The sequence below is a fragment of the Salmo salar genome, chromosome 10, assembly GCF_965601325.2.
Source record: "Salmo salar chromosome 10, fSalSal1, whole genome shotgun sequence".
Classification (NCBI taxonomy): Eukaryota; Metazoa; Chordata; class Actinopteri; order Salmoniformes; family Salmonidae; genus Salmo; species Salmo salar.
In genome coordinates, this window is record NC_138300.1 from 104,744,254 (window position 1) to 104,771,579 (window position 27,326).

Below are 27,326 nucleotides of genomic sequence, written 5' to 3' on the forward strand. Positions count from 1 at the left end.
TTATCCTGTAAGGACCGGGTGGAGGGGAGCAAGGGATAGCAGGAGAGGGAAAACAAAGGGAGAGAGAGAGGGACTGAGAAAAGAATGCAAACTAAGGCAATGAGGGAAGGGAGTGAGTGAAGGAATAAAGATACGGATTGGATCATGGAGTTAAGAGTGTGTTTCTCAACCAGTTTAGCAGGACTCTTTGGAGATCCCATTGGGATCCCTTAAAGGGATTCTTTGGGATTTTGACAAGAACGATTGATCTACTTCCCCAGAGTCATGGACTTGTGGATACCATTTTTATGTCTCTGCGTCCAGTATGAAGGAAGTTAGAGGTAGTTTTGCAAACTAGCGTTAGCGCAATGAAATCTATGGTAACAGCTGGCATGCTACCTGTTGCCATCAGAAGAGGCTGGTGGGAGGAGCTATAGGAGGACAGGAATGGCTGGAATGGAATTAATGGAACGGAGTCAGACATGGTTTCCATATGTTTGATACCACTTATTTAATTTCAGCCATTACAATGAGCCTGTCCTCCTATAGCTCCTCCCACCAGCCTCCACTGGTTACCATAGACTTCCAGTCATTGCGCTAATGCTTGTTAGCAATTGCGCTTAAGCTTGTTAGCATCTTCCTTAAAACTGCATGCTGAGACATAAAAATGGCATGTATCCAGGAGTTCATCTGACTGGGGAAGTAGATAAAGGGCTTCATTGCCAAAATCCCAAAGAATCATTTTAAGAGGTGGAGGCAGAAATATCTTCATGGGTGAAATCTACAGTATTACCCAATCTGCTCACAGTGAAATGGACCTTGAAAACAAGGACAGTGGAGGAAGGGCACATGGATGGAGCACAGAGAGTGAGACTGGAAGGCTACTTGTTGTTCGAGACTAGAGTGAGGAACCTTTTAATGGTCAACTAGAACGATACATAAGACAGTTTCTCAGAAACATTATGGAAAACAATGAGAGTCTACAATATTATACACACTGTGGTGGATCGCATCTGATTGTGATCCAGTGACTGTAGAATGGCGGGTCCCTCCAGCATCACTCCCTTAGGTCAGGGTGTCCCTGACGGTCAGCTCTATGGCAACGCTCCGTGCTCTGGAAAAACAGTCTGGGGAATAGGCCTATACATCTCCTCTGTCTCCCTCTCTCCTTCTGTCTCTTTCTCTCTTTTTGTCTCTTTTTCACTCTCATATTTTCTTTCTTTATTTTTCTTTCTCTCTCTCCCTTCTCTCTCTCTTTCTATCTTCCTCTGTCTCATAAAACGTGGTGTTTTTCTCCTGCGTAGCTCCCTGATGAAAAGCACATCTGGAGAAGAGAGAGACAGACAGACAGGATTATTTTTAGCAACACTTCAGTCCCAAGGCAGGAAGCTCCTTCAGCAGTAAATATCTCTACCTCTTCCTCTTCCTCCTCCTGTCCATCATCCTAATACAGTCCAGAGGGTGTTATTGACTGCATAGTCCACACCACACTGGAGGTTGTGGAATCTGTTGGTTGTGAAACTGTATAGTCTGTTAATAACTTCTGAGTCTCACACAGGCAGGCAGACAGACAGGCTGGCAGGCAGACAGACGGATAGATAGACGCACGCACACACGTGCACACATACACACACATACATTGAAAAACCTGGCATCCATGGCTGCACCTGCAGTGGACCAGTTCCGTTGTCCCCTTATCCCATCACTCGTCAGCCCATCCTCAGTCTATTGCCTCTTTTATCTTCTCCTCCTCCCCATCGCCATCTTCTTTCATCTATTCAATGGCCTCCGCTGTGTCTCTGCCAGCTTGCTATCTGAACCTCTTAAAAAAGGGGTGAGAGTGGGTAAAGGGAAGAGCTTGTGTTGAAATCAGTGTGATTATCGTCAGTGGTCAATGCTTGGCAAAGGTGCCAACATGAGGTGTAACAACGTAATCCTTTGGAGTTTGTGCTGGAAGAAACGTATCTTTAGCACTAAGATATTTCCATAGCTAACTAGCTGGATAAGATTCCTATTTCCTACATGTATTTATTTAAAAAGTTGCCAGGGGGCGGATGTTGGCCGGGGTAGGGGGTACCTAGGTGTAAAACATGGCCAGCCTTAAATCTATGATAATTTCAATAAACATTTTTCTATTGGTGGTGACAGTGTTTCCTATCCTCAGTGCAGTGGGCAGCTGGGAGGAGGTGCTTTATAGTGTCCCCAACCTTTTTGGAATTAGTGCTACAGGATGCACATTTCTGTTTGAAAAAGCTAGCCTTTGCTTTCCTAACTGACTGAGTATATTGGTTCCTGACTTCCCTGAAAAGTTGCATATCGCAGGGGCTAATTGATGCTAATGCAGAACGCCACAGGATGTTTTTGTGCTGGTCAAGGGCAGTCAAGTCTGGGGTGAACCCAGGGCTATATCTGTTCTTAGTTCTACATTTTTTTAAATGGGGCATGCGTATTTAAGATGGTGAGGAAAGCACTTTTAAAGAGCAACCAAGCATCCTCTACTGACGGGATGGAAATATCCGGATTTTTGGTGGCCTTCCTAAGCCAGGATTCAGACACGGCTAGGACATCCGGGTTGGCAGAGTGTGCTAAAGCAGTGAATAAAACAAACTTAGGGAGGAGGCTTCTAATGTTAACATGCATGAAACCAAGGCTTTTACGGTTACAGAAGTCAACAAATGAGAGTTCCTGGGGAATGGAAGTGGAGCTTGGCACTGCAGGACCTGGGTTACCCTCTACATCACCAGAGGAACAGAGGAGGAATAGGATAAGGGTATGGCCTAAGGCTAGAAGAACTGGTTGTCTAGTGCGTTCGGAACAGAGAGTAAAAGGAGCAGGTTTCTGGGCGCAGAAGAATGGATTTAAGGAATAATGTACAGACAAGGGTATGGTAGGATGTAAATACAGTAGAGGTAAACCTAGGCATTGAGTGGCGATGAGAGAGGTTCTGTCTCTAGAGACACCATTTAAACCAGGTGAGGTCACCGCATGTGTGGGAGGTGGAACAAAAGGGCTAGCTAAGTCCTATTGATCAGGGCTGGAGGCTCTAGAGTGAAATAAGACAATAATCACTAACCAAAACAGCAATGGACAAGGCATAACGACATTAGGGAGAGGCATGCGTAGCCGAGTGATCATAGGGTCCAGTGAGTAGCTAGGCCAGCTGGAGACACGGCAATTCAGACAGCTAGCGGGCTGGGGCTAGCAGAAGGGCCTTAGGGGGACATCGCGATGGAAGAGTCAAACCCCCTCGGACGGTTACGTTGGCAGACCAGTCGTGATGGATCGGTGGGGCTCCGTGTAGGCAGTAAAAGGGTCCAGGCCAATTGGCAAAATAGGTATTGTGCTTGCCTTCGGGACAGAGACGTTAGCCAGGAGTAGCCACTCGGAAAGCAGCTAGCTAGCTGCGATGATCCGGTGTAAAGGTTCAGAGCTTGCGGTAGGAATCCGGAGATGTGGTAGAGAAAAAAAAAACTGTCCGATATGCTCTAGACAGGTAGCGGGCCGCGGCTAGCAGGCTAGCAGATGGGCCTTCAGCGGACGTCGTGACGGAGGAGCCTGTTGAAACCCCCTCAGGCGGATTACGTCGGTAGACCAGTCGTGATAGATCGGTGGGGCTCCGTGTCGGCAGTTAAAGGGGTCCAGGCCAATTGGTAGCCCAAGAAGTGGCTGATGGACCTCTTCAGCTAGCCGGGAGATGGGCCTAGCACGAGGCTTCCTCCAGGCTAACTGGTGCTTGCTTCAAGGGGCGGACATTTCCGGGAGCATAATAGTGAGAAAGTTCTGTTCTTTAGCTACCGCTGAACATCCTCTATAAACATATTGATGTTTGACACAGGAAGAACATATCAGTCAGCACACTGAAAAACACTCAAGTGGTTTTAGCTAGTGGCAACTGGGCCATCCGCAACCGCAGGGCTCTCCAGAGGGTGGTGCAGTCAGCCCTACGCATAACCGGGGGCACACTACCTGCCCTCCAGGACATCTACACCACCCGGTATCACAGGAAGGCCAGGAAGATCATCAAGAATCTCAGCCACCCGAGCCACGACCTGTTCACCCCGCTACCATCTAAGGTGGAGACAGTACAGGTGCATCAAAGCTGAGACCGAGAGACTGAAAAACATCTATCTCCAGGCCACCAGACTGTTAAATAGTCACCACTGGCAGCGTCCGCCCAGTACCCTGCCATGAACCCTGCACCTTAGAGACTGTCTCGGATTCCCCCGGTACTGCTTCTCATTCTCTTCACCAGCTCCAGAGGTCTACGTCACCGGCCTTCTAGGCGTCACTGAACTGGATCATTACCACCAACCCCGGATTGTCTTGTCTCATTACACACCCCTGATTAGTATATGTATATATGTGCCCTCTGTTCCCGAATGTCCTTGTTGATTATTGTTCCATGTCCATTGTTCTTGTGAGTACCTGTGCTCTGTTGTGTCGGCTTCCATGTTAACGTGTTAGTGTGCACTTATTACTGGTCTCGTCCCGTGTATTGTTATTACGGGTCTCTATTTATGTTTTTCGTAGCTGTCTATTTACCACCACAAACTGATGCTGTCACTAAGATGGTACTCAACGAGCTGTATAAGGCCATAAGCAAACAACAAAATGCTCATCCAGAGGCGGTGCTCCTAGTGGCCAGGGACTTTAATGCAGGGAAACTTCAATCCGTTTTACATTCTACAAGCATGTTACATGTGCAACAAGTGGGAAAAAAACTCTAGATCACCTTTACTCCACATACAGAGACACGTACAAAGCTCTCCCTCGCCTTCCATTTGGCAAATCTGATCATAACTGTATCCTCCTGATTCCTGCTTACAAGCAAAAACTAAAGCAGGAAGTACCAGTGACTCGCTCAATAAGAAAGTGGTCAGATGACGCAGATGCTAAGGTACAGGACTGTTTTGCTAGCACAGACTGGAATATGTTATGTGATTCTTCCGATGGCATTGAGGTGTACACCACATCAGTCACTGGCTTCATCAATAAGTGCATCCATGACGTCGTCCCCACAGTAACCGGTCATGGCTCACATCAACACCATTATCCCAGAAATCCTAGACCCACTCCAATTTGTTTTTCGCACCAACAGATCCACAGATGATGCAATCTCTATTGCACTCCACACTGCCCTTTCCCACCTGGACAAAAGGAACACCTACGTGAGTATGCCACTAATTGACTACAGCTCAGCGTTCAACACCATAGTGCCCTCAAAGCTCATCACTAAGCTAAGGACCCTGGGTCTAAACACCTCCCTCTGCAACTGGATCCTGGACTTCCTGACGGGCTGCCCCCAGGTGGAAACCTGGCACCATCCCTACGGTGAGAGCTCAGGACCTCAGACTGGGGCGAAGGTTCACCTTCCAACAGGACAATGACCCTAGGCACACAGCCAAGAGACATCGGGACAAGTCTCTGAATGTCTGTGAGTGGCCCAGCCAGACCCCAGACTTGAACCTGATCGAACATCTCTGGAGAGACCTGAAAATAGCTGTGCAGCGACGCTCCTTATCCAACCTGATAGAGCTTGAGAGGATCTGCAGAGAAGAATGGGAGAAACTCCACAAATACAGGTGTGCCAAGCTTGTAGCGTCATACCCAAGTAGACTCGAGGCTGTAATCACTGCCAAAGGTGCTTCAACAAAGTACTGAGTAAAGGGTCTGAACACTCATGTAAATGTGATATTTCAGTTTTACATTTTTAATAAATGAGCTTTGTAATAGTGGTATTGTGTGTAGATTGATGAGGGGAAAAAAGCGATTTTCTCCATTTTAGAATAAGGCTGTAACATCAAAATGTGGAAAAAGTCAAGGGGTCTGATAATTACTGCTGTACACACCTTTTCTATTCATATACTGTCAATAAGTTCTATACATACCATTAGACACTGACATTGTTCTTTCTAATATTTCTATATTTCTTAATTCATGTTAATTTTTGGGATTTGCGTGTATTGTTTTGTACTGTTATGTATTACTGTCCTGTTGGAGCTAGGAACATAAGCATTTCACTACACCTGCAATAACATCGACAAAATATGTGTACGTGACCAAAAACATTTGATTTGACACACACACCATGTTGAAGACAGTGATGGAGGCCCCTGGCTCTAGTCCTGTAGCTCCTGGCGGGGCCAGTGCAGCCCCTATAAAGCCAGCCTTTTAAAGTAGTGCTCCTCCTCCCCTGAGGATCACTGGGGATAATCAGGACCAGAGGTCTGGGTCTGGAACCACTCACCAGTCTATGAGCCTGGTCTGCTCAACAATACTGTACACAACCACTTTTACTATGGTGGTATACAGCTATGTAGCTACCTGTGTGAGTATATGCCTATACGTTCATCCACCTCTGAGATGTGACTGCTATTTACGATGGCAGCTGTTATTTCTTACATTTTGTTATACACGGCTGGTTTGCGTAATGGTTATTTCTCACTTTGTCTGTGTTGAGGACATCCAGAATTGCAATTCCCTTCGATGTGCGTTGCATTGGATGGATCCATTTTAGACAGGCGTTAGTGAGGGGAGAGTTTGAGGCTATCCCAGTGTCTGCTCCAGCCAGGCCTGTGATGTGGGCTATTCTGGTGGCTGTGGGACTCCAAGGTGTGGAGCCTAGAGCGTGTCCGCTCAGGGCCAGGTCTCCAGTATGCAGGAAGCCTGCTGTACAGGACCCCTCCAGGATGTAGTTGTCAGCTGATCCATTCTGGGGGGGGAGGGAAGGGGAAGCTGGCAGGTGTGGATGGGAATGAGGGACGGGGTTAGGATGGAGAGGGGATGTGTGTGGTGTGTGTGTGTGTGTGTGGCTGACAGTGACATTGGGAAGGTCTGTTATAGAGATAAAAGGTCCATAACTTCCTTCCTTCCTCCATCCACCTCCTCCTTCGTTCCTCCTCCTGCCAAATCACCCTCTTTAGAGCTGATCTGCAGCTGTTGACGCGTCCTGTAGTGAAAAGACGTTGTGGAAAGAGGAACACTGAGAAAGTGTGTGTGTGTGTCCCGTGTGTGTGAGTCCCTGTGTCCCTGTGTGTGCCTGTGTCCCTCTCTGTGTGTGCATTTCCATGTGCAATACTGTAAATGTATACAAGTTTATGATTAAACTTGTACATTTTATCTGTCAGGGTTTCTTAAGCCTTTTCAGCTGAAGTCCCAAATGAGAAATTGACTGTCCTCCCGTAACCCAAATCGTTCTCCAACTACCCAAACTGTAAGAATAAATAGTGTGTGATTATAGATGATTAAATATACAGTTGAAGTCGGAAGTTTACATACACCTTAGCCAAATACATTTAAACTCCGTTTTTCACAATTCCTGACATTTAATCCTAGTAAAAATTCCCTGTTTTAGGTCAGTTAGGATCACCACTTTATTTTAAGAATGTGAAATGTCAGAATAATAGTAGAGGGGATGATTTATTTCAGCTTTTATTTCTTTCATCGCATTCCCAGTGGGTCAGAAGTTTACATACACTCAATTAGCATTTGGTAGCATTGCCTTTAAATTGTTTAACTTCGGTCAAATAGTTTCGGGTAGCCTTCCACAAGCTTCCCACAATAAGTTGGGTGAATTTTGGCCCATTCCTCCTGATAGAGCTGGTGTAACTGAGTCAGGTTTGTAGACCTCCTTGCTCACACACTTTTTCAGTTCTGCCCACAAATTCTCTATAGGATTGAGGTCAGGGCTTTGTGATGGCCACTACAATACCTTGACTTTGCTGTCCTTAAGCCATTTTGCCACAACTTTGGAAGTATGCTTGGGGTCATTGTCCATTTGGAAGAGCCATTTGCGACCCAGCTTTAACTTCCTGACTGATGTCTTGAGATGTTGCTTCAATATATCCACATAATTTTCCGTCCTCATGATTCCATCTATTTTGTGAAGTGCAGCAAAGCACCCCCACAACATGATGCTGCCAACCCCGTGCTTCACGGTTGGGATGGTATTCTTCGGCTTGCAAGCCTCCCCCCTTTTCCTCCTAACGTAACGATGGTCATTATGGCCAAATAGTTCTATTTTTGTTTCATCAGACCAGAGGACATTTCTCCAAAAAGTATGCTCTGTGTCTCCATGTGCAGTTGGAAACCGTAGTCTGGCTTTTTTTATGGCGGTTTTGGAGTAGTGGCTTCTTCCTTGCTGAGCGGCTTTTCAGGTTATGTCGATATGGGACTCGTTTTACTGTGGATGTAGATAATTTTGTACTCGTTTCCTCCAGCATCTTCACAAGGTCCTTTGCTGTTGTTCTGGAATTGATTTGCACTTTTCACACCAAAGTAGGTTCATCTCTAGGAGACAGAACGCGTCTCCTTCCTGAGCGGTATGATGGCTGCATGGTCCCATGGTGTTTATACTTGCGTACTATTGTTTGTACAGATGAACGTGGTACCTTCAGGCGTTTGGAAATTGCTCCCAAGGATGAACCAGACTTGTGGAGGTCTACAAATTTTTTTCTGCGGCCTTGGCTGATTTCTTTTGATTTTCCCATGATGTCAAGCAAAGAGGCACTGAGTTTGAAGGTAGGCCTTGAAATACATCCACAGGTACACCTTCAATTGACTCAAAGGATGTCAATTAGCCTATCAGAAGCTTCTAAAGCCATGACATCATTTTCTGGAATTTTCCAAGCTCTTTAAAGGCACAGTCAACTTAGTGTATGTAAAGTTCTGACCCACTGGAATTGTGATACAGTGAATTATAAGTGAAATAATCTGTCTGTAAACAATTTTGGGAACAATTACTTGTGTCATGCAAGTCCTAACCGACTTGCCAAAACTATAGAAATTTGTGGAATGGTTGAAAAGCGAGTTTTAATGACTCTGTTTGTAAACTTCCTACTTCAACTGTATGTGTGTGATACTGGCATATACACATTGATTTGAAGACCTAACATCCTTTAAATAATTATCAAATTCATCAAGTGTTGTAAAGCGACGAGACAGAATGGGGAGGTGAGTCCAATCCATAGTTTCACAAAAATTGGCGATATTGATGAATGCAAGTACACAGGTAGTTATGTTACAAATCAGCACCTTTTTCAGGAGAGATAAATACAGATAGGTGTTTGTAAGCGCCTCACATGGCCCCTGTTCTCTATATCAATTCCTCTGTTGTCCCAGTGGGTGAGATTCAGCTGGCTAACCTCTGACCTCTCACCTGTACCCCTTTCAGTTACCACTTCTGTCACCTGGAAAGGAAAAAGCTAAATGACAACACGACTAAACTCCCACCACATATCATCCCATCCACACATGATTGTCAGTGGATGCATCCATCGATCCCCCAAAGCCATCCAGCATCTGGCTGGAAACCCCTGATGCCTTTGGGAGATGGAGTTCTGTGAGGTGGAAGGCTTTTCATGTAGTCCCAGGAGCACTGAAGCCAATAGTTAAGGGAATGTGTTGTGAATCGTTCTTTGTCTTATGATGAGTTTGTTTCAGCAAGGATTTAGTATAATCTCTGGGTATACAAATGGAATAGATTACTCTTCATTGTATGCATCCATCTTCAGTATTCCTCAGTCAGAGAATGTTTAATTTGACCCAGTTATATCAGCAGTTGTACTTTCTCTTTTACCTCTAATAGCCTTTTCAGAACTACTGAACTGAGCCGAGCTGTAATGCTCTGGCCTGGCCTGGCTACACATCCACCATTGTTGCTGGAGCCATTACAGTTCAGGTTGGCACAGTAGTTTTAAAAGGGTTTAACTGTGTGCAGGCCCAGGGCTGTTAGGTTGATCCTTTCTCATGGACAGACAGGTTCAAGCCGGTCTCTCCTCGCTCCCCTGTAAGAATGGTGTTTAGGAAACACAGAGAGAACAGGAAAGGCAGAGCAGGCTGGGGAAGAATAGAGGGATATCCCCTTACAGGGTTCCTTCCTTTTTCCTTCAGGATAGAAGGTTGAGAAGTTGGGAAGGGGGAGGGGGTTGTTATGTAAATCACTTCACCTGTCTACACAAACAAGACTCATACAAACATATGCCTGCACATACACACATCAAACTTCATCAGAGGTAGTCCTCGTCTGGCTGATGTTTCGGTGTTTGTTTGTGTATTTGTGTGTGTGCCCGCCTGCCTACCTGGGTGGGTGTGTGTGATGATGTGAGACCCTCCCGATCATCCCTCTGTGGACCAGTGCATTAGAACAGGATCGATACTGTCAGATATTACTGCAGTACCCTGAGAAAAAACCCAGGATGCAGCCTGCAGCCGCCGGAGCCTGCAGCCGCCGGAGCCTGCAGCCGGTGGAGCCTGCAGCCGGTGGAGCCTGCAGCCGCCGGAGCCTGCAGCCGGTGGAGCCTGCAGCCGCCGGAGCCTGCAGCTTGGGGCCTGCCTGGGCTTTACACCCCATTTTAATTACACAAGAGAAGAAAAGTAGCACAGCAACTCAGACAAACTGTTATTTACTGGGTTGTGGGGTGGGGTAGACTTAATCACTGAATGCAATTCAATTGCATTGGTGTAGTTGGTGTCCAGACCAGGGTAGTAGATGCAAGATTATGTTGAGGATGAATGGGCTGCAGCCTATAGATGTTGGATTGATTACTTTTGACATTATCCTCGGAGATTTTGGTTGGAGAAAATAACTGCAAAAGCTGAGCTGACTAGGGTCCCTTGTTGTAATATGCAATACTGCCCCCCAGTGGTTATGTAAACCCATACTAATAGAACCAGTCTTCCTCCTCTCTCCAGGTGGCACCAGGGACATAGGTTCAGCTCTGACCAGGATGTGCATGAGACACCGCAGCATTGAGACTAAATTACGCCACTTCACCAAGTATGTACTCCTCGTTCAACCTTGCCTAATTGCTCTCCCTACATCTTTGTGCATTGCTAATGGTGCTACAAGTCATACAAGTCCAGTCCTTACTCTCCCTCTTCTTTCCTCTTCTCCCCAGTGCTCTTATGGAAGGCCTAGTCACTCCTCTCCAGGATAGGATAGAGGAATGGAAGAAGACAGCTTACCTGCTGGACAAAGACCACGCCAAAGGTGAGGGACAGAACAACCCCGCCGTTATGGGGTCAAAGCTTAAGAACTTTGTGACAAATGTAAGTCATAACTCCATTAAATGTCATAACTCCAGAGTGAATTGTCCCTCTCCTCCTCAGAATACAAGCGGTCTCGTCAGGAGATAAAGAGGAAGTCCTCAGACACTATGAAGCTCCAAAAGAAAGCCAGGAAAGGTAACATCTAACCGCACCCTGTGATCTGATTGGCTTCTTCTAGAAACTAATGCTACTGATTAGCGACTGTCCAAAACAGGCTGTAGACTTTAGATGGAGGATGTTGATAGTGCTGCTAGTTACCATCACCTAAATGGGAGATTGCACCACCTAGTGCCCTGGATGTGAAATTCATTGTCATGGGTTTCCAATGAGGGGTAATTCAGAAATGTGTTATTCAAAAAGTTTGGAGAGTTTTTGAGGAGTCAAAAAATATAAGGTTTATGTTTACAACAGCAGGTCCCGATTTGATCTATTTCCATGCTTATAACGATGACAGTGCCAAATCTAATATTGGGCTTTTTGTCTCTGCTCCCCCCCCTTTCCTCGTTCCACCCATGCTACCTATCTGTCTACTCCTCTGCCCCTCACTGGCCTATTCCCCTGCTGTAGAGCTTTTAGGTATGTGTGCTGTTCTCACGTTCTTATATGCATTGCATGAGGCATTTCCTGATAATGTTGTAGTTATTGTCCGGTGTGTGTCTGTGTGAATATGTGTGCATCATCACGTCATTGTGTGACCATCTTACCCATAGTGTTGTGTCTGTCTGATACTGGCGTCTCCTAATATTCCTCCCTTACTGTTATCATCCCTCCTCCTCTTCATTCCCCTCTTAGTCATCATGTCACCATGTTTCATAAGGCTGACTCATACATGGCAGCTGAATATTTCATCACAGTGTTGTATTTTCCTATGCTTGTTAATCATTTTCATTTCAGGACCTCCATCCATATCAAGTGGTTGTTGCTCATCTCATTTAGGACTCACATGGTCTCATCCAGTTGAAGTCGGAAGTCTACATACAACTTAGCCAAATGCATTTAAACTCAGTTTTTCACAATTCCTGACATTCAATCCTTGTAAAAATTCCCTGTTTTAGGTCAGTTAGGATCACCACTTTATTTTAAGAATGTGAAATGTCAGAATAATAGTAGAGAGAGTTATTTATTTCAGCTTTTATTTCTTTCATCACATTCCAAGTGGGTCAGAAGCTTCCCACAATAAGTTGGGTAAATTTTGGCCCATTCCTCCTGACAGAGCTGGTGTAACTGAGTCAGGTTTGTAGGCCTCCTTGCTCTCACACGCTTTTTCAGTTCTGCCCACAGATTTTCTATGGGATTGAGGTCAGGGCTTTGTGATGGCCACTCCAATACCTTGACTTTGTTGTCCTTAAGCCATTTTGCCACAACTTTGGAAGTATGCTTGGGGTCATTGTCCATTTGGAAGACCCATTTGTGTCCAAGTTTTAACTTCCTGATTGATGTCTTGAGATGTTGCTTCAATATATCCACATAATTTTCCGTCCTCATGAAGCCATCTATTTTGTGAAGTGCACCAGTCCCTCCTGCAGAAAAGCACCCCCACAACATGATGCTGCCACCCCGTGCTTCACGGTTGGGATGGTGTTTTTTGGCTTGCAAGCCTTCCCCTTTTTCCTCCAAACATAACGATGGTCATTATGGACAAACAGTTCTATTTTTGTTTCATCAGACCAGAGGACATTTCTCCAAAAAGTACGATCTTTGTCCTCATGTGCAGTTGCAAACCGTAGTCTGGCTTTTTTATGGCGGTTTTGGAGCAGTGGCTTCTTCCTTGCTGAGTGGCCTTTCAGGTTATGTTGATATAGGACTCGTTTTACTGTGGATATAGATACTTTTGTACCTGTTTCCTCTTGCATCTTCACAAGGTCCTTTGCTGTTGTTCTGGGATTGATTTGCACTTTTCGCACCAAAGTAGGTTCATCTCTAGGAGACAGAACGCGTCTCCTTCCTGAGCGGTATGATGGCTGCATGGTCCCATGGTGTTTATACTTGCGTACTACTGTTTGTACAGATGAACGTGGTACCTTCAGTCGTTTGGAAATTGCTCCCAAGGATGAACCAGACTTGTGGCGGTCTACATTTATTTTCTGAGGTCTTTTAAGGTAGGCCTTAAAATACATCCACAGGTACACCTCCAATTGACTCAAATGATGTCAATTAGCCTATCAGAAGCTTCTAAAACCATGACATCGTTATCTGGAATTTTTCAAGCTGTTTAAAGGCACAGTCAACTTAGTGTATGTGAACTTCTGACCCACTGGAATTGTGATACAGTGATTTATAAGTGAAATAATCTGTCTGTAAACAAGTGTATGTTAACTTCCGACTTCAACTGTATGTGCTGTAATTTCATCCTATTCTCACTGACACATTGTTTCATTTCACTGTAGTGTTGTTTTTTAATGGCAGTCAAACTTAGTAGAGTGTTATAATCACCAGTCTTTCTTTCCCCCCTCTCATTTCATCCTCATACTCTATCTATCTTACCCAATGCCCCTCATTGGCACCCTGTTCCCCCCCTTCACTCACTATTGACCCCTCCCTCTGCTGTCCCCTGACCCTCTCTCTTCTACCTCTTCTCGTCTTCCCTCCTCTATCTCCTCTTCTCTCTTTACCCCCCCTACCCCTCCTCAGGCCGGGGGAACCTGCGTCCCCAGCTGGACAGTGCCATGCAGGACGTCAATGACCTCTACCTGCTGATGGGGGAGACAGAGAAGCAGGCAGTGCGCCGGGCCCTCCTGGAGGAGAGGGGGCGCTACTGTTCCTTCATCAACCTTCTGCAGCCTGTGGTGGTGAGCATAGATCGAGGATCAGATTACCCTCCCCACATCTGAACCTTAACCAGTATGTGGAATAAACTTGCCTGACTAGATCATATGGTGATGAGAGAGGAGGGCTGCTGAGATACCAGGGGTGGGCTCTGGGGAGAAGTTGCCTTGTTTTTAGGCACAGATTTAGAATCTGTTTACCTTCCCCACATCATAACATGAACCATTATTTGGAAAAACTTGACAGAATATAGATCAGTGTCAGGGGGAACTGCATCCTATTATAGGATTGTTTAGTGGACTTAATCTGGGTAGAGCATACAGGGATGTGTTTCAGCTTTCTTGTTAGTTATTTCAGTTTGTCACAGTTATTTCAGCTAATCTATTTTGTCTTTGACTGTGTGTTGCTGAGTAGAAGGTCTTGTTGTTGATCCTCAGAATGGAGAGATAGCCATGCTGGGAGAGATCACTCACCTGCAGGCCATTGTTGATGACCTCACAGTGCTGACTGAAGACCCGCACAAACTGCCCCCGGCTAGTGAGCAGGTACGTACAGTACTCTCCAAAATACCTGAACACAAAACACACTCCTGTCCATACACATGTACCCATCATACAAGCACACATGCTCAACGAGTAGCAAACACCGATAACCAGCGCAATTAACACACATACACACAGAAACCCTGGAGTTATTCAATCAACTTGAGGTCAAATAGGTAATACGTTATTCAGACTTCAGACTTCAGATTTAACTCTGATTTTTACACAAGACTCCCATTGACACCAATGACTGATTTACACGAAAGTCCGAGTTTAGTGAACAGATCTCAGGTCTGAATACTGCACTGAGTGAATGTATTGCTTGTGCTAACTGTGTGTTGTGCTATGGTTCTCCCTCCTCTCCTCAGGTGATTGGGGACTTGAAGGGTTCAGACTACAGTTGGTCCTATCAGACCCCTCCCTCCTCTCCCAGCAGTGCTGCTTCCAGGAAGAGCAGTATGTGCAGTATCCTCCAGATGCCCAGCTCCGCTGCCCACCGCCTCAGCAGTGTCTCCTCCCACGACTCAGGGTTCATGTCTCAGGATGCCAACACCCATTCCAAGCCCCTCTCACCCATGCCCTCTGTCATCACCAGCCAGGTAGGCACACCTCTGAGTCAGGTCAGGTCCTAGACTACACTCCAGGTTCACCGGCACGTTCTTGATTAACAAGACTTGGGAGTATGGTAACACTAGAAAAAGAAAAGGAGAACCGCACACTCTAGGAGCTCAGATGCAATAATTTAATAATCTAATAACCAACGTTTCAACAGACAAGCTGTCTTCATCAGGGTATAATGACAAACACTGTGGAGTGACTAGTTTATATAGTGTCAAAGGACACACACAGGTGTCTGTAATCATGGCCGGGTGTGGCCTGATATCAATGGTTATTTCTCAGAACATACAAAAAACACGAATGGATAGCATACAATCATAGGTACAATTTGGCTACATAGGCCTACAAACATTTACAATGAATAGCAAAATCACAATAATCACAAGAATGGCTTCAGATCAAAGTCTACATTGAGACCGAAGGGAGCAAGGGTCTTTAAATTACAGATCCAGGCAGACTCTCGTTTTAACAATAAATTGTTGAGGGTGACATGTTCGTTGCCAATATAATGTAGAGATGAAATCGAGTGGTTTGCTTCCATAAAGTGGGCCACAACTGGGTAAGTCGAGTTTTTGAACCTAATGGTGCTACGATGCTCCGAGATTCGTTTCATTTGCGCTTTGTTTTACCCACATAATTTTTACCACAAGGACAAGTTATAAGATAAATAACTGCTTTAGTGGAGCACGTGATAACACCTTTGATTGGGATCTTTTTCCCTGTTTGGGGGTGTTTGAAGGATCTACATTTGTAAGTGCCATTGCATTGAGCGTAGCCATTACACTGGTAGTTTCCATCCGGTAGAGGCCTAAATAGAAGTGCAGGGGTATTTTGGAGTGGTAAATCAGAGTTTACCAATTGATCTCTGAGATTTCTGCCCCACGAGAATACGACCAAGGGAGGGTCCGAAAACACATTACAGATACTATCATCGGATCTTAGAATGTGCCAATGTTTGTGAATGATTCCCTTAATTTGTTCAGAGCGCTTTGAATAGCGGGTAGTTAGAAAGCAAGAATGCTTCTTTTTGCGAGACTTGTCCTTGAAAGAGATCATGTCTCGATTTGTTTTGAATTTTCTCTATGGCAGTATTAATCTGACCATTTTTGTACCACCTCCTTGAATTTTCTTTGCGTCTCAGCCGTATTTCTGTCGAAATCTGATTGTTTTTTGCAAATTCTTTTGATTCGACAGAATTGGATGTAGGGCAAACTGCTTTTCAAGGGAAGCGGGTGACAACTATCAGCCTTCAACAAACTATTACGATCAGTAGATTTCCTGTAAAGATCAGTGTATAGAACATCATCCTCACACAAGATTAGAAGATCAAGGAAACTGATTTGACGTGTGTCAGATTGCATAGTAAATCTCAGGTGCTCAGAACAAGTGTTAAGAAAAGCATTGAATGCCTGGAGCTGTTTTGCATCACCCCTCCATAGAACAAAAATATGATCAATGTACCATTTCCAAATAATGTTAGGCAAGAAAACATTTTTGAGAGGATTGAAAATGGACTGTTTCTCCATGTAACACACATACAACTTAGCATAGTTAGGAGCCATGGGTGATCCCATAGCAGTACCCTTCGTCTGAATAAAGAAATCATTTAGAAACATGAAAGTAGTTGTGTGTGAGTACTATTTCAGCCAATGTTATAATGCATGTACTGGAAGGTAGTTCATTAGGTTCACTTTGCAGAAGAAAATGTTCCATGGCCTCAATACTGCCCTCAAGTAGAATATTTGTGTATAACGATTCAACGTCAAAAGTAACTAACAAAGAATTGTCAGGGAGACGTTCAAGAGATTCAATAATAGAGATCACACTGCTGGTGTCCTTTACAAAGGAGGGGAGCTGTTCTGAGATCATACTGCTGGTGTCCTTTACAAAGGAGGGGAGCTGTTCTGAGATCATACTGCTGGTGTCCTTTACAAAGGAGGGGAGCTGTTCTGAGATCATACTGCTGGTGTCCTTTACAAAGGAGGGGAGCTGTTCTGAGATCATACTGCTGGTGTACTTTACAAAGGAGGGGAGCTGTTCTGAGATCATACTGCTGGTGTCCTTTACAAAGGAGGGGAGCTGTTCTGAGATCATACTGCTGGTGTCCTTTACAAAGGAGGGGAGCTGTTCTGAGATCATACTGCTGGTGTACTTTACAAAGGAGGGGAGCTGTTCTGAGATCATACTGCTGGTGTCCTTTACAAAGGAGGGGAGCTGTTCTGAGATCATACTGCTGGTGTACTTTACAAAGGAGGGGAGCTGTTCTGAGACCATACTGCTGGTGTCCTTTACAAAGGAGGGGAGCTGTTCTGGGATCATACTGCTGGTGTCCTTTACAAAGGAGGGGAGCTGTTCTGAGATCATACTGCTGGTGTCCTTTACAAAGGAGGGGAGCTGTTCTGAGATCATACTGCTGGTGTCCTTTACAAAGGAGGGGAGCTGTTCTGAGATCATACTGCTGGTGTCCTTTACAAAGGAGGGGAGCTGTTCTGAGATCATACTGCTGGTGTCCTTTACAAAGGAGGGGAGCTGTTCTGAGATCATACTGCTGGTGTCCTTTACAAAGGAGGGGAGCTGTTCTGAGATCATACTGCTGGTGTCCTTTACAAAGGAGGGGAGCTGTTCTGAGATCATACTGCTGGTGTACTTTACAAAGGAGGGGAGCTGTTCTGAGATCATACTGCTGGTGTCCTTTACAAAGGAGGGGAGCTGTTCTGAGATCATACTGCTGGTGTACTTTACAAAGGAGGGGAGCTGTTCTGAGATCATACTGCTGGTGTCCTTTACAAAGGAGGGGAGCTGTTCTGAGATCATACTGCTGGTGTACTTTACAAAGGAGGGGAGCTGTTCTGAGATCATACTGCTGGTGTCCTTTACAAAGGAGGGGAGCTGTTCTGAGATCATACTGCTGGTGTCCTTTACAAAGGAGGGGAGCTGTTTTGAGATCATATTGCTGGTGTCCTTTACAAAGGAGGGGAGCTATTCTGCGAGTGGTCTAATAAAAAAGTCAACAAAAGTCGATAAAGGGGCCGTTACTGCATCAATGGCCGCTACAAAAGGACGCCCTGGTTTTGTAACATTCTTGTGTAATTTCGGCTAAGTATAGAAAGTGGCAATTTTAGGGTGTTGAATAGCCAAAAAGCTGTGTTCTTTTTTGGTGATTTGACCAGAACTTAAATACCCATCTAGGACAGTAAAGATAGTGTTCTGAAATTGGGAAGTGGGGTCACTTCTGAGTTTCTTGTAAAAGGTGTTGTCAACCAGTTGTCAGTGACACTCATTTACATAAACTGTCCCATCAATGAGTACAACCGACTCACCCTTATCAACAGGGCGGGTAAGGACTAACGTATCGGATTGTAAACCAAGCAAAGCTTGTTTTTCATCCTTGGGTAAATTATGGAAAGATATGTACTCCTGTGTGTTCTTAATGACTTAACGCATATAATCACTAAGAGTGACTATATGAAGATGCATTCTCGTCTGGTGCTTAGATAAATTTAACAGTTCTTTCAAGAGGTCTGAATTATCTTCCGGCATGTCAAAAAGGGACTCCGATACAATTATCTTATCACGTTCCCTTTGGCTATATTCAAATGGGTGTCTTGTTTGGGTCTTTGACCAGTGTCAGGAAAATAATGATCATTCAGCATCGTTTTAGAGATTTTTGTCGGTAGTGTGCTGTTTACTGGGTAACAGATTAATCTGGAGGCGAATGAAACACACACCTGTTTAGGCGAGGTGCTGGCTAGCGGAGTAGAACACTTGAAAAAGAAAAGGAGAGCCGCACACTCTAGCTCAGATGCATCATTTAATAACCTAATAACCAACGTTTCGACAGACCCTGTCTTCATCAGGGTATAATGACAAGCACTGCGGGTCAGTAGTTTATATAGTGTCAAAGAACACTTAACTTCTTGGTGACAGGGGGCAGTATTCGGAAATTCAGATGAATAACGTGCCCAAATTAAACTGCCTGCTTCTCGGGCCTAGAAGGTAGGATATGCATATTATTAGTATATTTGGATAGAAAACTCTCTGAAGTTTCTAAAACTGTTTGAATGATGTATGTGAGTATAACAAAACTCATATGGCAGGCAAAAACCTGAGAAAAAAATCCAACCAGGAAGTGGTTTGTAGTTTTTCAACTTATTGCCTTTCCAAACTACAGTGTCTGTGGGGTCATTTTGCACTTCCTAAGGCTTCCATTAGATGTCAACAGTCTTTAGAACCTTGTTTCATGCTTCTACTGTTACTGGGAAAAGAATAAGAGCTGTCTCAAGCCTGAGACCAACGAGTTGTTTACAGCGCGGGCACACAGGCGCACAGTTCCTTCTTTTTACTCTGTAATGAATACGCTATTGTCCGGTTGGAATATTATCCAATATTTATGTTAAAAAGACCCTAAGGATTGATTGTAAACATCGTTTGACATGTTTCAATGAACGGTAATGGAACTATTTGACTTTTCGTCTCGGGTTTTGCGCTCACGCATTATGCCTTTGGATTTGTGATCTGAACGTGCAAACAAAACAGAGGTATTTGGACATAAATATGGAGTTTATCGAACAAAACTAACATTTCTTGTGGAAGTGGGAGTCCTGGGAGTGCATTCCGACGAAGATCAGCAAAGGTAAGTGAAGATTTATAATACTATTTCTGAGTTTAGTTTACTCCAGAACTTGGCGGGTAATTGTATAGCTTGCTTTGATGGCTGAGCTCTGTACTCAGAATATTGAACAATGTGCTTTCGGCGTAAAGCTATTATGAAATCTGACACAGCGGTTGCATTAACTTCTATGGGCTAGGTGGGACGTTAGCGTACCACTCTATTCAACAGCCAGTGGAATTGCGTGGCGCGAAATACAAATACCTCAAAAATGCAATAATTTCAATATTTCAAACATACGACTATTTTACACCATTTGAAAGAAAAGACTCTCGTTAATCTAACCACATTGTCTGATTTCAAAAAGGCTTTACAGCGAAAGCAAAACATTAGATTATGTTAGGAGAGTACATGGACACAAATAACCACACAGCCATTTTTCAAGCAAGCATATATGTCACAAAACCCCAAAACACAGCTAAATGCAGCACTAACCTTTGATGATCTTCATCAGATGACACTCCTAGGACATTATGTTATACAATACATGCATGTTTTGTTCAATCAAGTTCATATTTATATCAAAAAACAGCTTTTTACATTAGCATGTGATGTTCAGAACTAGCATTCCCACCCAAAACCTCCGGTGAATTTACTAACTTACTCATCATAAACGTTGACAAAATACATAACAATTATTTTAAGAATTATAGATACAGAACTCCTTTATGCAATCGCTATGTCAGATTTTAAAATATATTTTCGGCGAAAGCACATTTTGCAATATTCTGAGTACATAGCTCAGCCATCACGGCTAGCTAATTTGACACTTGCCAACTTCGGGGTCACCTAAACTCAGAATTACTATTAGAAAAATTGGATTACCTTTGCTGTTCTTCGTCAGAATGCACTCCCAGGACTGCTACTTCCACAACAAATGTTTTTTTTGTTCCAAATAATCCATAGTTATGTGCAAATACCCCGTTTTGTTCGTGCGTTCAGGTCACTATCCAAAGGGTAACGCGCGAGCGCATTTCGAGACAAAAAATGTCAAAACGTTCCATTACTGTACTTAGAAGCATGTCAAACGCTGTTTAAAATCAATTTTTATGGTATTTTTCTCGTAAAATAGCGATAATATTCCAACCGGACAATACTGTATTCATTCAAAGAGGAAAAGAAAAAATGGCGAAGTCTCGTGAATGCGCCTTTCCATTCCCTTTGTCCTCAGGCAGACCACTGACAAACTGAGTTACTATACTTTGCCCAGAGACAGGAGACGCCCCATTCCACTTTCTGGCGGCTTTAGAGAGCCAATGGAAGCCTTAGAAAGTGCAACATAACCCCACGGATACTGTAGTTTCGATAGACAAGCAAAAGGAGAACTACAAAATCGCAGACAGGCCACTTCCTACTTGGAATCTTCTCAGGTTTTTGCCTGCCATATGAGTTCTGTTATACTCACAGACACCATTCAAACAGTTTTAGAAACGTTAAGAGTGTTTTCTATCCAAATCTACTAATACTATGCATATTCCCGTTTCTGGGCAAGAGTAGTAACCAGTTTAAATCGGGTACGTTTTCTATCCGGCTGTGAAAATACCCAGACAGGTTAAGGAGAAGTGTATCTATAATTCTTTCAATAACTGTTGTAAATTTGATCAACGTTTATGATTAGTATTTTTGTAAATTGAGGTGCTTATTCACCGGAAGTTTTGGAGGCAATTCATTTTCTGAACATCATGCGCCAATGTAAAATGGGGTTTATGGATATAAATAATAACTTTATCGAACAAAACATACATGTATTGTGTAACATTGAGTCCTGGGAGTGTCATCTGATGAAGATCATCAAAGGTTAGTGATTAATCTTAGCTGTATTTCTGGTTTTTGTGACGCCTCTCCTTGCTCCTTGAAAATGGCTGTGTGGTTTTTCTTGTTTAGGCGTTGTCCTAACATAATCTAATGTCATGCTTTCGCCGTAAAGCCTTTTTGAAATCGGACAATGTTGTTGGATTAATGAGAAGTGTATCTTTAAAATGGGATATAATAGTTGTATGTTTGAGAAATTTGAATTATGAGATTTTTGTTGTTTTGAATTTGCCGCCCTGCTATTTCACTGGCTGTTGAATAGTGTGTACCGCGGGTGGGACGCTAGCGTCCCACATGTCCCAGAGAGGTTTTAAGACAAGTCAGACTGATGATGAAGACAATCCTGTTTTTGTATGGTATTTGTTTTTGCTTATACAATCAAGAATGTAAGATGATGCTAGAGTTGTTGTTAGAATTACTCTGTAAATAAAATGGACAACTATTGCAGTGTTCCATGGCAAAAGAGAAATATTCTGTGTTAGTTTGTCATGTTCTCTTATCTCACTCCTTCCATCTTCAGAAGACCACCAGCTCAGCCTCTTCTGAGGCATCAGAACCCTGCCAGTCTGTCAGCGAGTGCAACTCTCCCGCTGCGGTTAGTACACACTCACATACATACACACACGTATTGTGGCCCCCAGGGATCTTCCTAAGGTATGCGATAAACACGCTGACTCAGACATGTTTGTCCATTCCGCAGTTTGGCTCATGCTCATCCTTCGGTACCTTCCGCTCCACTCTCTCTTACACTGGCTCCGTCAGGCCTCTCTCTAGCATACTTCCTGGGTCCCCCACATTTAACCGCTCTCCTGGATCCAACACCCCCGCACCCACATCAAAAGTTCCTAGCTGGAAGGTTTGTTTTCATTTGCCGCTTTTCCTTTTTTGTCTCGCTTTCATATTTTATTTGCCTAATTGCTTTTTCCTTGTTTGTATCAACTGATTTGCATAATGCATGATGCATAGTAACTTTATGATCTCTCTATCCATTCTTTTGTCAAACTCAGCTTTCAAATATCTCATGCCAAAGATTTGCTAAAACTCATTGTAATAACATTTTCATGCTTAGGCCTCAGCATTTTAGCCTGGTCTCAGATCTATTTGTGTTGTCTTGCCAAATCCTATGGTCTTTGACATGAGTAAGCAAGACAGCACAAACAGTCTGGGACCAGGCTATCTGAGACCAGGCTAACCTCTTCATGGACCCCCATACTGCTTCCATTGTACCACAATGAAAAAGACTCCTGAACAGCTGATCGATAGACGTCCTATCCAAGGGTACATTGTTTAGTTCATTTCCTCACTGCCTCAATAATATCGCCACAGGATTGGTCCAAAACGAGTACCTATGAGCCCTTATTGGCTACCACGCTGCAGCGAAGGAGAGAGTCATTGGACAGGATGAGGGAGCAGGAGGTTCCTTCCAGTCCTAAAGGGTTCTCTGGGATGCATCCAGACACCCCAGACACTCATAGGTCCATTCTAGCCCAAGCTGCCATAGCCACAGCCAAGGTAATGATGAGCACACAGTGGATACAGCACTCAACCATCAGCATTCATTGTTGAAATGTGGATCTTAATCTTTGTCACTACTGTATGGTACAATGAGTCTCTTCTCTTTCTCTCACTCTCTTCCTTCTGTGCCTGCGTCTCTCTCTGTGGGTGTGTATGTGTGTGCCTGCGTCTCTGTGTGTGTGCAGCACAGCGGTGAGGCCATGTCCCCAGCAGCCAGTACACTAGCCATGGTGCTGATCCGGGGTCTCAGTGTAGAGCATCAAAAGAATAGCAGGGAATCTCTGCAGTACTCCAGTGGTTACAGCACCCAGACCAACACACCATCCTGTTCAGAGGACACCATCCCCTCACAGGGTAACAAACACTCTACACATATCCCTTTAAACAGTACCCTACTGTACAGTATATCTTTTTTTAAACCTTTATTTATGCAGGTTATTATCATTGAGCTAAAATATCTTACATACAGTACCTAGATAATATACCTTCTCAAAGCAACATACACTCTCAAAGTAAAATACACTCTAGTATACTAATTTCTCCTCAAGGTAAATACTGTATCATAGTAAATAAAATGTATTCATCCTTCAAATTATCACACATTATTCGATCAGAAGCTAATATAATCCATCCTCTTGGAAAATCCTGCTCTCATTTGACCAGATCAGGTTAACTACATTGTCTTTCTTTTGTTCAGGGTCGGACTATGAGTGCTACTCTCTGAACGGGGATGCTGGCACCAGCAGGGAGGCTGACTTCGACAAGTCCTCCACTATCCCCCGCCACAGCAACATCGCACAGAACTACCGCCGCATGATCCAAACCAAGAGGCCTGCTAGCACCGCTGGGCTGCCGGCCGGAGTGAGCCCTCCTGGGGGTACGCATGGAGAGACTGCAGGGGGTGATGGAGGTCGTGGCGGGGGGCATGGAGCCATCACCTCTGGAACAGCCACCATCCGCCGAACCCCCTCCTCCAAAACGGGAGTGAGACGTACCCCTTCCACCTCGGGCCCCATCTCCATCCGCCCCCCCATCGTTCCAGTCAAGACCCCCACTGTGCCAGACTCTCCAAGCTACTCCCCTGGCTACTCCCTCAGCCCCACCCAAAAGCGCATGGGCAGTGATGAGTACCTGTATGCAGATGAGACTCCACCCAGTGCCCTGGAGTACATGAAGGTCTCCCCCAAGCTAACGAGTCTGCCTGACACCAGCACCTGGGGCTCCGAAGGGGGGCTGGAACGAAGCATCTATGCCCAGCAGCCCCCTAGCATGGCTGGCCTCAGCCCAGAGGAAGACTCCCAGCTGGCCGTCAACCGCCACAGCCTGGTGGAGAAGATAGGAGAGCTGGCGGCCAGTGCCCACGCCCTTGGTGAGGGTCAGTTCCCTTTCCCCCCTCTGGACCCTCTGCCAGTGAACCCAGTCGGGACAAACTCTGTACCCCAATACCCACAACACCTACCCCCCAAGCCCCAGGAGGGAGTGGACATGCTGGTGTCCATACGGAGGGGTGTGAGGCTTCGCAAGGCGGTCTCCAATGACAGATCAGCCCCTAGGATACTCCAGGATACTGCCGCAGCCTCCAGGATACTGCCATAGTATCTCCAGAACTGTGGTGCCCTTTCTTACAATAAGCTCAACCTCTAGTTGTAAAATGAATGAACACTCATCCTATACAGGATAAGACTGTATGAAATGAAAGGGAATCAAGTGTCAATGTGTAAAGATTTAATGAATGGCCATGGGTGACCAATGGATAAATGTCATATTTTATGTTGTATTGCTATTTCCTATAGTGGTTTTGGTTGTCTATTTCCTCTGTCTCCTGATGCATCAGGCCAGACACCTCCCCGTATTCACAAAGTGTCTCAGAGTAGGTGTGCTGATCTAGGATCAGTTTAGCCTTTTAGGTCATAATGAATAAGACTATATGGACAAGGATGACCTGATCCTAGATCAGCACTCATACTCAGATGCTTTATGAATATGGGGCTAGGAGGTTACTCCATGTAGGGGTTGAATGCTCTGTGTCTTATTGTGTGTGTACTAATGCCGCATTCACGCGCTAGTCGGACCTAGGGAACTCAGAAATTCCCAAATAGCTAATTGGTTACAGTTATACACGTGACACGTTCAAACAGTAATAAGTCATACGTTTAAGAGTTTCCTAGTTCCGACTAGCACGTGAATGCAGCATAACACAGCCATCTGTCATCTGAAAGTGATGGGGTCAAGTTGCTCCATGAGCCTGTCTGTATGTTATGTATTATTATACTGATGTATATATTACTGTTTGTAAAATAAGCTGAAAACCAATTGTGTATGTCACATATCGGAGAAATGTAAAAGTCATGTAAAATAGGATGCGATATGGCAGTGTTTTTATTGGTGTACTGTACTATCAATATATTCTGCAATTAAACCAACCATTTCTATAGAACAATGTAGAACTTTATTTTGGATCTGTGAGATTTTACATGATGCACATACAATGGAGGTTTTAATGCCTTAGCCTATAGGCTAATTGAAAATCTAAGTAAGCGTAGTTCTCTTCTGGAATTATTAGATGGCTATGTTTTAGATGAAGGAGCAAAGGGTGCGAGAAGAGCACATACATAGTTATCAGGACACATACTGGAGGTGTAAGAGCCATTTTGGTAAGATGTATGTTTATTTGTATTTGTCTTGGTCTGTCACTTCTCACCACCAGAGAGCAGTCTCACCGGTGTTATTATGGGTCCGGTGGTGGTGGTGGTTCATGTGTATAAGGTCCCAGGTAAACAGGTTGTAATCATGCATGGATGAACAGGAGATATACGTTTTTTACGGCTACTCACAAGTTTACTCTACCTCAAACCTTCACCACAGGAAAACATAAGTTCATCTGTCACCTGTATCATTGGATTTATCATTGAACTTTGAAATAGCCAAAAGCTACAAAGGGGCTCTCCCTGACAGCAATCTCTGAGACGGAAGGGAGCACTTGATAATAACCAAAGTGTCTGTGATATGTTGACTGGACTGATGGTGGCGCCAAAGACCTTTCATATGCTTCGGGAAGCTTTCTACTTTCTAATATAAAACCACGAGAGGAAGTCCGACTCAACAGCAGTGGATGGTAGACTTGCCCAAACTTGTCAATCTGTGGAATTACTTTTGTGCCTTTAATATCAAGCAAACCTTTTGAATTTGAGAACAAAATTCTTAGTATTGCAAATGAAAATTAGATTAATAAAATTTTTACGCATTTTGTTTTCCTGTAATAGGGAATTATCAATGGAAATAGTGTTTTTTTCTGTAATAGGGAATTATCAATGGAAATAGTGTTTTTTTCTGTAATAGGGAATTATCAATAAAAATAGTTGGTTTTCAGTTCAACATCTGCTAGGAATGACAGTCCTAAACTTATAGCTACGTGTGGCACATTCTCATTGGTCCAACCTGAAATAGTATACTTGTTATTTGGCTGTTGGCTTAGTTTTATTGCAAGGAATTCTAATTGGTCAACCACAGGCTAGGGCTGGGTTATAAAACCACATGCTGTCCCTTTGTTCTGTGGAGAGAGTCTCAGGAGAGCATCACTGAGGACAGGGGAGAATGATCATCTACTTCCAAGCATGATTTGTCCTATTTGAATAAACCTATTTTCCTCCGCCTGATTTGCTTTGGGTCTGTGTTATTGAAGAATAACATCAACTGCTAACACTTGGTGCCGTGACCCGGATGAATTGGTCTGAACAACAAGAAAAACGTATCAACTGTGTTGATCCAGAGGAAAGAGAGAAGGCTGCGCGCAACCCACTTTGGGGAGTCAACTCTTAATCTCCTGATTGATGGCATAGTTGCTGGGTGAGTGTAGACCAATAGCATTTTAAAAGAAAGAAATCAGGTTAAAATTACTGCATGCAATGAGTGATACGTATCTGTGATGTATAAGGTTCAAGTACTTTGTTCTCTATTAAAAGGTTAGAGTCCTTTCTATATTAAAACACACGTACATATATACACTGCTCAAAAAAATAAAGGGAACACTTAAACAACACATCCTAGATCTGAATGAAAGACAAAATCTTATTAAATACTTTTTTCTTTACATAGTTGAATGTGCTGGCAACAAAATCACACAAAAATAATCAATGGAAATCCAATTTATCAACCCATGGAGGTCTGGATTTGGAGTCACACTCAAAATTAAAGTGGAAACCCACACTATAGGCTGATCCAACTTTGATGTAATGTCCTTAAAACAAGTCAAAATGAGGCTCAGTAGTGTGTGTGGCCTCCACGTGCCTGTATGACCTCCCTACAACGCCTGGGCATGCTCCTGATGAGGTGGCGGATGGTCTCCTGAGGGATCTCCTCCCAAACCTGGACTAAAG

General features: G+C 44.1%; 1 protein-coding gene across 2 annotated transcripts in view; it reads left to right on the forward strand.

The window, feature by feature from the left end:
• LOC106561401 (protein MTSS 2) overlaps positions 1-26,606 on the forward strand; it is a 37,308-nt gene extending 10,702 nt beyond the window's left edge. The window contains exons 4-14 of one of the 2 annotated variants that reach the window (XM_014125343.3): positions 10,672-10,756; positions 10,878-10,969; positions 11,089-11,163; positions 13,660-13,817; positions 14,232-14,339; positions 14,705-14,935; positions 21,956-22,030; positions 22,136-22,291; positions 22,762-22,947; positions 23,136-23,304; positions 23,648-26,606. In XM_014125343.3, the coding sequence (XP_013980818.2) occupies positions 10,672-10,756; positions 10,878-10,969; positions 11,089-11,163; positions 13,660-13,817; positions 14,232-14,339; positions 14,705-14,935; positions 21,956-22,030; positions 22,136-22,291; positions 22,762-22,947; positions 23,136-23,304; positions 23,648-24,546 (2,234 nt within the window). In that variant the 3' untranslated portion in view covers positions 24,547-26,606. The remainder of the gene's footprint in view (positions 1-10,671; positions 10,757-10,877; positions 10,970-11,088; positions 11,164-13,659; positions 13,818-14,231; positions 14,340-14,704; positions 14,936-21,955; positions 22,031-22,135; positions 22,292-22,761; positions 22,948-23,135; positions 23,305-23,647) is intronic. The other variant, XM_014125346.3, reaches the window with a different exon arrangement.
• Positions 26,607-27,326: the final 720 nt, after the last annotated feature.